The 10000-nt window shown below is 44.6% G+C and overlaps 2 protein-coding genes across 6 annotated transcripts in view; both read right to left on the reverse strand.

Annotated features, from left to right (window-relative positions):
- Positions 1-4253, reverse strand: part of LOC117757053 (ras-related protein Rap-1b) — an 8352-nt gene extending 4099 nt beyond the window's left edge. The window contains exon 1 of one of the 4 annotated variants that reach the window (XM_034577796.1): positions 4158-4205. The gene's annotated coding sequence lies outside the window, so the exon portion shown is untranslated. Of the gene's footprint in view, positions 1-2385; positions 2599-4157 lie in introns of those variants that run through there. The other 3 variants (XM_034577798.1, XM_034577797.1, XM_034577795.1) reach the window with 3 other exon arrangements.
- Positions 4254-7722: 3469 nt separating this feature from the next.
- Positions 7723-10000, reverse strand: part of cand1 (cullin-associated and neddylation-dissociated 1) — a 21517-nt gene continuing 19239 nt past the window's right edge. For both annotated transcript variants that reach the window (XM_034577709.1, XM_034577708.1), the window contains 4 exons: positions 9843-10000; positions 9591-9755; positions 9369-9476; positions 7723-9019 (listed from right to left, as the gene is read on the reverse strand). The exon at positions 9843-10000 is cut by the window's right edge and continues 12 nt beyond it. In XM_034577709.1, the coding sequence (XP_034433600.1) occupies positions 8795-9019; positions 9369-9476; positions 9591-9755; positions 9843-10000 (656 nt within the window). In that variant the 3' untranslated portion in view covers positions 7723-8794. The remainder of the gene's footprint in view (positions 9020-9368; positions 9477-9590; positions 9756-9842) is intronic.

The following is a 10000-nucleotide window of genomic DNA, read 5'->3' on the forward strand; positions in this document are numbered from 1 at the left end:
CTTCCCAAAGCGAATCAGAGAGCAGCATTACAGCCAAGCCCCGCCTCTTACTGCGATGCACCTGGAGCTGTGAAACTATTAATTACACACACACAGAAGATTTCCTCTCTCTCACCGGGAGGTAATAATTACCCAGCATGCATCTGTGTGAGTTAATGAAAACAGTGGATGTCACGTGATCGCCCAGCTGGTGGTGATGTCACAACTGTGGAATCCCACTTGGTTACCGTTGCTATGCCTCCATGTGTGTGCGTGCGTGCACATGTATTAGTCATGTTGTGGGGACATAAGACTGTTTACACACTTAACCAGTGATATGGGGACGTGTGTGTGTCTGTGTGTGTGTATGTGTGTGTGTGTGCATACCAGTCATGCTCCACTGTGTGTTTGCAGCCCCCGGTGCTGGTGGCAACAAGAAGCAACATGACGAAGACAACACACACACAGAAATGTTTGTACTTCTACCTCAGTGAGGACCATGGGAGTTGACGACTACCCACTAACCCCCCCCCCCCACACACACACACACACACATCCCGATCACATCTTACCCCTGAAACAAAGGTTAGTTCTAAAGATCAATATGGTCCACACAAAGATAGATGTACAAGTATACACACTCTCACACACACGGAGCCTCTATATCTGTTAGGGTCTGCCAACGTTACCATGGTGATGAGATGTGTGTGTGTGTGTGTGTGTGTGTGTGTGTGTGTGTGTGTGTGTGTGTGTGTGTGTGTGTGTGTGTGTGTGTGTGGTGTCAGGACCAAACATTAACATCTCTGTCTAACGAATCTAGAATGGAACTAGAACATATTTGGTATTTTGACTTAAAAATAACTAAAAATGTAATGATAAGAGTAAGAGTCTTATTGTCTGTCAGTTGGTTAATTAATTGACTTATATATAAATTTCACATAATTTTGCAGAATAAAAAGAAAAAATGTGATCTGCTGCTGATTTTTACTAATCCTGTTTTTAAACTTTTTATATTTATTCTTTGAGTGAAATTATCTTTACGTGTGATTGAAACATTTCTGACAAAATAAAATTCACTTCACTAAATGACATAGGAGATTGTTTACAGCGATGGAAGCTACCGCCCGATCTTTAAGTAGTGACAGTAACATCTCATAGAACCACCAGGACACACTTCAGGGTTTTCACACAGGACCGAGCCCGAGTTTCCTGCTCTGGACCACACGTAGCCCAGAGTTTAGACTAAACACAGGTCTACACTGTGCACAATCTGTTAAAGAGCTGCTTAGCTTAGCTTAGCTGCTTCTGCAACGTAAACATGGAACATTTAGCCCTGGGCTAGCAGAAGTGCAGTGTAACTTGTGTAGCTCCAAGGCTCAGATTAACCCTGGTTTAACAATGAGAACATGAAAAGAGCACAAGTTGGCTCAGGTCTATATTTAACCCAGTTCAAGCTTCAAAAGCAGAGCTGGTTTGTAAAATAAGAAATTCATATTTTTACATCTCTGCAAAGAGTTTATGTTTCCGTCTGTGTTTGTCTGTTAGCTAGCAGGGTTACACACACATTCACTCGTTGAATCTTGGTGCAGATCCACGACTTTCTTTTCACCTCCTTTCGTTGATTTCTCAGAGAATAATTCACGGACCTTGATGAAAAGAATCAGTCCAACTAAACTGTGTGTGTAATTTAGTTTAGATCCAAATAAAAATATAGATGATAAAGCTAATAGGAAACTGTATGAAGGTATGACAAAGGAATAACAAAAGGTATGAACTCTGAGTTTTACTTATTATTGTTTTCGAGCTGTATATTTTCAAACTGGGAAAAATACTCTATTTTGAACATTGTCTGTTTTAGCTCTACACAGAAAATGCTATATAATGTGTATTTCCATTCGGCCTGAACTTACAAAGATTGTCCTTATCTGGTCCATATCTCCTAACCTAGCAATCACCTAGCAAGGCACTAGCAGGCGTGTTATAGCATCTGCTATGTAAACACATTCATCTTAGTGACGCCCTAGCTGCCGTTTAAGAAGAATTACGCAACTACGGAGAACGTAATCTACAAGAACAACAATATCTTCGTCAGGAAATGCAGCATTTTCCTTGTCTAGTCTTGTTTATGTCCCATTAACTGAACTAGAGGAAGCAGGGTTTATGAGCTACACCGCAGCCAACCACCAGGGGTCGATCCCCGCCTTTCTGCTTCACTTTTGGGAGCTGTCATGTCGTCCATCTTTATTTAGTCTATGATACGACCAATACAAGCTGTAGACGAAGCCTCGATCTGTCAACGCCCTGGAAGAAGCCACATCGCATCTCAGCAGCAACACAGCAACACCTCATTAACCACCGGAGATAACACAACCCACACGACACAAAGTGAGAATAAATGACTCATACCTTCACTGTCATATCTCGGGGCCTATCCACGTACACCTTTGTTAACGCTGCAGGTAGAAGTGGAGCGGGAGGTCTTTCACACCTGGAGTTTCCAGCAGAGATGTGTTTCGGTGCCTGAAGCTCTGAACAGTCTCAGCCTCTCTAACTCTCCCTAGTGTGATGCGACAAGTCCGGGCGAGTTCAGGGATTCACAGGAAGTGACTGCGGCCGCAGCAGGCGAGGCCGCTGGAGGGAAAGAGAACCTGCAGCGTTTCACGAGCCGATTGCCGAGCCGACGCTAAACTCTGTCCTGCACCTGATCGGTCCTGGATGTGGATGTTTCCCACTTTTGTTCGTGTTGCGATTCTTTGACCGAACACGTGCAGCTTTTCGTGATATTTACGTTTTGCCAAAGATGTTTTTGAATTAGCAGAGGCACTTATTTTGCGATTTCAGCTTCCAAATATCGTGTTGGAAAGTATCTCAGCAAACTCACTCACTCTTCATACTTAAGTACATTATACTGCAGTTCATAGATACATGTTGTACTTTTTACTGCACTTAATCATCAATGTTACAATCTTATATAAAATAATTATACACAACAAATCCAGCCCAAATCAACTAGAACAATAAAATGCTAATAACCCAGGATAATTAGTAATAATAATAATAATAATCTAATGATGTTATTATTGTTCACAGGAACCTTTTTACTCTTCACAACCTACTTGTAATAAAGTAAAGGACTTGTAATAGAGGATAAAGTACTTTTACTTTAGTCAAAGATCAGAGTACTTCCTCCACACTACCCCAGACACAAGCTGTGTATTTGTAGTAGTACTGTTGTGTGTGTTCAGTGTGTAGTTCTACTCTGAAGACATCATGATGTTAATCTACTAAAGTAAAGTAGTTGGAGGAAGATGGACACACACACACACACACACACACACACACACACACACACACACACACACACACACACACACACACACACACACACACACACACACACACACACACACACACACAACTAGGTGGGGCCTGTCAATAAGATTGTGTGTGTGTTGCTGACAGTACAACATTGGAATAAAACCAAGCCTTGTCTACACACACACACACACACACACAGACACAGACACACACACACAGACACACAGACACAGACACACACACACACACAGACACACACACAGACACAGACACACACACAGACACACACACACACACACACACACACACACACACACACACACAGACACACACACACACACACACACACACACACACAGACACACAGACACACACACACACACAGACAGACAGACAGACAGACAGGTTCCTCAGAACTCATAAACGCCGCAGTTTGTTTCAGGACTTCCTCTTCCTCCACCTCCTCCTCCTCCTCCTCCTCTTCCTCCAGAGCAGCGGGAGTTCCGCAGCTGCGTGGCCGACTCAGGGAGCTCCCTCCCCGGCCGGCGGAGGCAGCAGGGCCCCGCTGCCTGGAGGAGCTGAGGAGCTGCAGACAGACAGGCCGCCGCCATGATGAGCTGTCTGTCTGTCTGTCTCTTCACCTCCTCACCGCTGAGGACCGGAGCTGCTGTCTGTCTGTCCGCCGGTCCCCGCTTCCGCAAACCCAGCTCAGCCCGGCTCAGCCCGGCTCGGCTCGGCTCGGCCCGGCTCGGCCTCCCTCCCTCCCTCCCTGTCCCGGTGTGTCCCGGGTTAGTGAAGGTGTGTAAAGATGGAGGGATGAAGACAAGAAGAAGAAGAAGAAGAAGAAAGAAGCTACTCACGCTCACATCCACCATCCGCTGCTCCCTCTCTCTCCCTCTCTCTCTCTCTCTCTCTATCTCTATCTCTCTCTCTCTCTCTCTCTCTCTCTCTCTCTCTCTCTCTCTCTCTCTCTCTCTCTCTCTCTCTCTCTCTCTCTCTCTCTCTCTCTCTCTCTCTCTCTGTCTCTCTCTCTCTCTCTCTCTGTCTCTCTCTCTCTCTTTCTCTCTCTCTCTCTCTCTCTCTCTCTCTCTCTCTCTCTCTCTCTCTCCCCCCCCCCCTCTCTCTCTCTCTCCACTGTCTGCAGGCGTCGCTCGACCAGAGCCGCTCCCTCCTGCTGACGCGATCAAGCTGCACCAGGTGACCTCCGCGCTTCCTGTCCGCTCCATCACAATAAAACACACTACAGGCCGGAAGCTGTGAATTATGAGTGAATCAGACACAAACAGTGTTGTTGGGTTTATTCTGTTTTAAATAAAGATCCTGTGTTCAAGGATCTTTAGCATCAAAAGCTATTCACTTTTTTAACCCATTTCTATTTTCATATAATCCTTGAGTTTATATTGAATTTGTTCTTTTTATTACTTTACTGCTGTCTATTGATTCACAGTCTATGGTTGTAACTCAGCACATGTCCCCATTCAATCTGAATCTAATCCATCTTATCTCATTTTATATTATCTTATTATATATTATCTTATCTTATCAAACATACTCACTATGCAGAACGATCAATTTCAGAATTATTGATTAATTAATCTAAAAGTATCATATTAATTTTGCGATTTTGGTTTCATTTGAACAAACCTTACTTCAAAAAGAGACATTTAACTATATTGTGTGTTCCACTGTATGTTATGACACAAATAAACTTGAAACTTGATATTTTGGATCATTAAACTGAATCTGTAAAGTTACTAAATGGAAATAAAATGATTGAGCAAAAGGTAGAAATGTTAAAAGAAAAAGGGAATAAACAAGTACCCCAAACGTAATATTGAGAAGTATAAGATCCATATTCAGAAAGCTATGAATACATTTTAAAATGTTAATATTCTGATTTATATGACTCTCTCTTTATTGTCACAACCTGTATGGACAATTTAGTCCTCACACTTTTATTCTGAAACCCGCCTCCACTATCTTCCTCTGTCACTACGTCACAGCTTGGCTCCGTGTTTTCTCTCGTGACGTTTCAGCTGCTTCCGCTTCCTGTTTCCAGTAGAATCACGTTAAGTTACTTGAGTTTACAGAATAAAAATGACGTCAGAGTTCCACAACTTGTAGCTCGGTGACGTCATTAGCGCCATCGGGCTGCCTCGCTCAAAATAAACCAATAAATATTAAAAACAAAAATATTTGAATGATCAAAATATATATATTATTATTCATAATCAATACTGACAATGTACTGCACTGAACTTTACATCTGCATGAATACATCTGACTCTGTATTTTAAACTCCAAATAATATTCTACTGATTATATCATAATATACATTAAGTCACATTATCTGAAGTCCCACTGTCAGTTCACAGCAGAGGTCAAAGGTCAAAGTGAGTCTGAAGGCCATCAAATAAAAAACATGAACATACATGTGTGTTTGTGTGTGTTACTGCCGACTCAGAGCGGCAGAGCGAGTCGGAGCGTGTTGATAGAAACACGCCAAGACGCAAACACACACACACACACACACACATTATTTACTACCGTCTCATACAGAGTTGTGAAGCCGCACCCAAACACAGTCACCAAGAATAGAGACACTTAAACAGCTTCCCTTTCACTGACACACACTTCCTGTTTATACTGTGTGTGTGTGTGTGTGTGTGTGTGTTTGAGAAACTTCTGGTATGTCTTAAGCAGAAGTTCCTCCTCACTGAGCAGTTTATTAGGAACACCCAAAGGTCACTGGGTCGTGTCTTTGCTCTGGAAACATTTTAGTGTTGATGCATCTGATGGTTTTTGCAGATTTGTCTCGAACATCCTAAGACTTTCCTCTGGATTCACATCTGGAGACGAGGCCACTGATGTTCACTGAGCTGTTTCAGACTTTAATTTTGACACGTGGATCATTATCCTGCAGGAAGTCATGTTGAACTGTGACCATGAGGAGACGAAGATGTTCAGAAACAATGATCAGATAAACTGAGACGTTTAAACCACAAATGATTGATTTAAGTGACACCATCATAGCGCCACCTGCAGTCTGGACTGATCATACAAGGCAGGCTCCACAGAACTGTACGTTTCTGTAATTTGATGCTGCTTGACTGACTTTAAGGGACTATTGGGCCTTGGCGGAGGGATACACTGAATAACTGTGTCGACCGTGGAGTCACTTTAAACTGATGCTCTGGTCCATTGGGCCCCTAAAACCCTCGGGCCCCTGCCCCTGATTGTCAGCCCCTGAGCCTCGGCCCCCGAGCTTCAGTCCTGCAGGATCCTTGAGTCTCAGACGTGCAGACGAACTTCAAACGCAGCAACAGTTCATCAGAGCAGAATAAATTAGTCCAGTTCAAAGAGGAAATCAGCATGTGAATGATCCCACTCACTCACACACGAATATATCAAATCAAGTGTTGCTAGGCGACCAGATGAATGAGCATCAGCTGCTTTGTTTGCTCTCTGACGACTTTCTGCCTCGTTGAAACAGCCAATCAGAGCCGAGTCTCCTTTGAACAGGAAGTTGTTTCTTTCAGCTCACACCTGACGTCTCTATAACGAAGCCTCTGGTTGGTGGAGCTCGTGTTTATTTTTTATTTTTAGTAAACTCGTGTTAAACTCATATTTATGTTTGTCTCCCTCTGCTGATAGAAAACACATTTCACCTCCAGACTCATTTTATTTCTTTTTCAGTATCTCCATTAATGAGTCTTCAGCACTTCCTTTTCGTACTGTTTAAATTAATGTGTCAGTAAACATCACTAAATTCATGTGACCCTCCAAAATGTTTAACATGTTAAAATGGTTGTTACTGGTATCGCATCAAATGTCAGTGAGGTTTTGAACGAGAGGTTTTATCAGGGGACAGTTTGGATTCTGAGCAGGTGACGACTCAGCCTTGTGATGTGGAACCTGCTCCACCAGGTGGCGCTGTTTAGTGAGACGAGAATCAGCTCGTCTGAGAAATACTGTCAATACAGATGACATAAAGCTGAAGCCAAAGTGTCTCGATCGCCCCCTGGTGGCTGGGTGCATTATAGGTCATAATGCCCTGCCTCCTCCATGTTAACAGAGGGGACATGGACCAAACAAAACTATACAAAAATCAAAGTAGACATAAATGTTTGTCAAAGATGTTTCTGTCATTTCAGGTCGTTCTTCTCTCACCGATGTTTGTTCAAGTGTTTCTGATCAGTTTGGTTTGAATCAGTTATTTCATTATATAAATATGGGCTGAAACGACATGATTGACAGCTGAGACTGTCTCATGATTGGTCTAGAGCAGATATGGGCGGGATCTCAATGCCACAGAGACGTCCACAGAACAAGATGGCGACAGCTTTGTTTTTGTACAGATGGCAGGAAGTGGGGGTGTCGACCATCTTTATCCCCACACACACAAAGAAATGAGACAGAGGAATATGAACGCAGGCAGAAATGGACCTTTTTTATTTTTCTTGGGCGATAAACAACAGTGGACTGTTCTGACCAGACCTGACTGAACCAGATTAAACCAAATTGAACCCGGTTCATCAAACCGGATTAAACCAGACAAGGACACAGGAGATAAAACCTGTCCAGACCAGACAGAACCGGTTGAAACTGGTTTGGGATCGGCCAAACTCAGGGGTAAAAACGGAATGAACCGATATCGTAAATTTGTATCACACAGTATCACCATGGCAACAGCCCCACAGTACTGTCACGGTCCAATCAGGTGTGGTCAGACGGGACCTGGTCCAATAATCCTCCTCCTCCCTCCCTGTGGAAACGCGGGTCTGTTGAATCAGGGTAAACAATGAAGCTGATTGGTCCACAAACAGGAAAACCCCTCCCACCCGCCGTAACCCCCAAGCATCCTATTGGCTGCCTACATCATTCGCAAAAAAAAAACAAGAACAAAAACAGAGCGAGCCCTTCTCCCAGTGTCGCAGCCTCAGGCAGGAGAGGCCGTTTCCCCCATTGGTCAGTTTAAGAACACGCTAACTGTCAGTCACTCAGCAGCGGCCAATCAGGTTACAGTACCTGTGGAACTTTCTGGAATTTTGAAAAAAAGAGAAAACAAGAAGGATGATGAAGAGGGAGACCAACCAATCAGATGACCTCGCTAGAAAAAACAAACAGGAAGTAGGAGGAGCTTCCAAAACTCACATGGAATTTATTTTTCTGGAATTTCTTGTAATTTTTTTTCCCCGTTTTTTTTTTTTGTTCTTTGTTTTTGACCTTTTTGTCCGTGTGTGGGAGCCGTACGTCAAGTTCTTCCTTTCCCCTCCAACAGCCGTTTTCAGTGCAATGCATCATGGGACGATCAATCGCTAGGAGAGGGTGTGTCACTACAAGTGTGTGTGTGTGTGTGTGTGTGTGTGCATGTGTGCGTGTGTGTGTGTGTGTATTTGCGTCCTGTTGTCATGGAAACATGCTGCAGGGTTAGCGCTCCAGCAGCAGGGGTGGTGGTGGTGCCTTTGCATCATGGGAACTCGTTCTGTCCATCCGTTTAGCTGGTGTCCATGGACTCCATGTTGGCAGAGCTGGAGTCCCTCTGGATCGAGTCGAAGATGGCCGCCAGCTCCTGATTGGATGAGATCTGTGACTGGAACTCAGACATCAGCGGCGACTTCTCGGCTTCGGGGATCGTCAGCAGGGCAACGACGGCTCGCATCGCCGACCGCTTCAGCTCGTCCTGCTTCTCAAACTCCTGCTTCACCGAGTTCGCCTTCACCTGCAGAGACAAGAACATTGTCCACGTTGACGAGAAATACAAAGTAAAACACGTAGTCTCTCCAGGATGCTACTGATCACGAGTAAAACGATTGAATTAAAATACACGACAAGGAGCACAAATTTAATTGAAACGCGTTTAAAAAAGACGCAGTCACAAAACATAACCATGAGGCAACTTGACAGCCTGTTTTGTCCTGATCAAACCAAATCGTCACTCTTGATTTTATTTACATGACGTTGTTTTGTGAGTTTCTCAATCTGGCCACGCCGTTCAGATGTTTCTCTTCCTGTTTCTGCTTCTTGACTGACAACACGTGATGTTGGCGTAGCACCCTCTGTTGGTTTACCTTGGTGGTGCAGGTGGCTCGGAGCGGCTCCACCAGTCGGTCGAGTCTCTGCAGAACAGCACTGGGACACAGAGACGAGAGTCGGGCCAACATCAGGAACGTCAGCATCTGGAAACACGACCACAGAGTCAGGTCAGTGTGAAGACTCAGCTTGTCATGTACTGGGCGTGTATATTATGTGCACTGGGCATGTGCTGAGCGTGTACTGGTGTGTGCCGAGACCTTGATGTCATAATGGTCCTTGAGGCCGTCCTCTACGTGGTTAAGGAAGGTGAAGATGTCGAGTCGGTCCAGGCAGCTGTCCAGCAGAGTGTACATGCACTCGAACGCAGCCTTCCTCAGGTCCAACCCGTCGTCCACCGTGTGTTTGAAGGGACCCATCTCCACCTGCAGACAGAGGTCAGAGGTCAGAGATCAAACACCTGTGCCCCGTTCCCGGCATCCTGACCTTTGTGTGTTTCCGGATGCTCTCACCTCTCGGATCAGCTCCTTCCTGACTTTGGTCTCGTTGTACAGTTGAGGTAAAACTGAGTCCAGCAGCTCTCGGATCAGACTCGGTTTATTGTGGGCTGCAGAGTTAAACGTAACCAAGGCAACGCGACGCACGTTCAGGTCTGGGTCCTCCAGCGTCT

The sequence above is a fragment of the Hippoglossus hippoglossus genome, chromosome 23 (assembly GCF_009819705.1).
Source record: "Hippoglossus hippoglossus isolate fHipHip1 chromosome 23, fHipHip1.pri, whole genome shotgun sequence".
In the NCBI taxonomy this organism is placed as follows: Eukaryota; Metazoa; Chordata; class Actinopteri; order Pleuronectiformes; family Pleuronectidae; genus Hippoglossus; species Hippoglossus hippoglossus.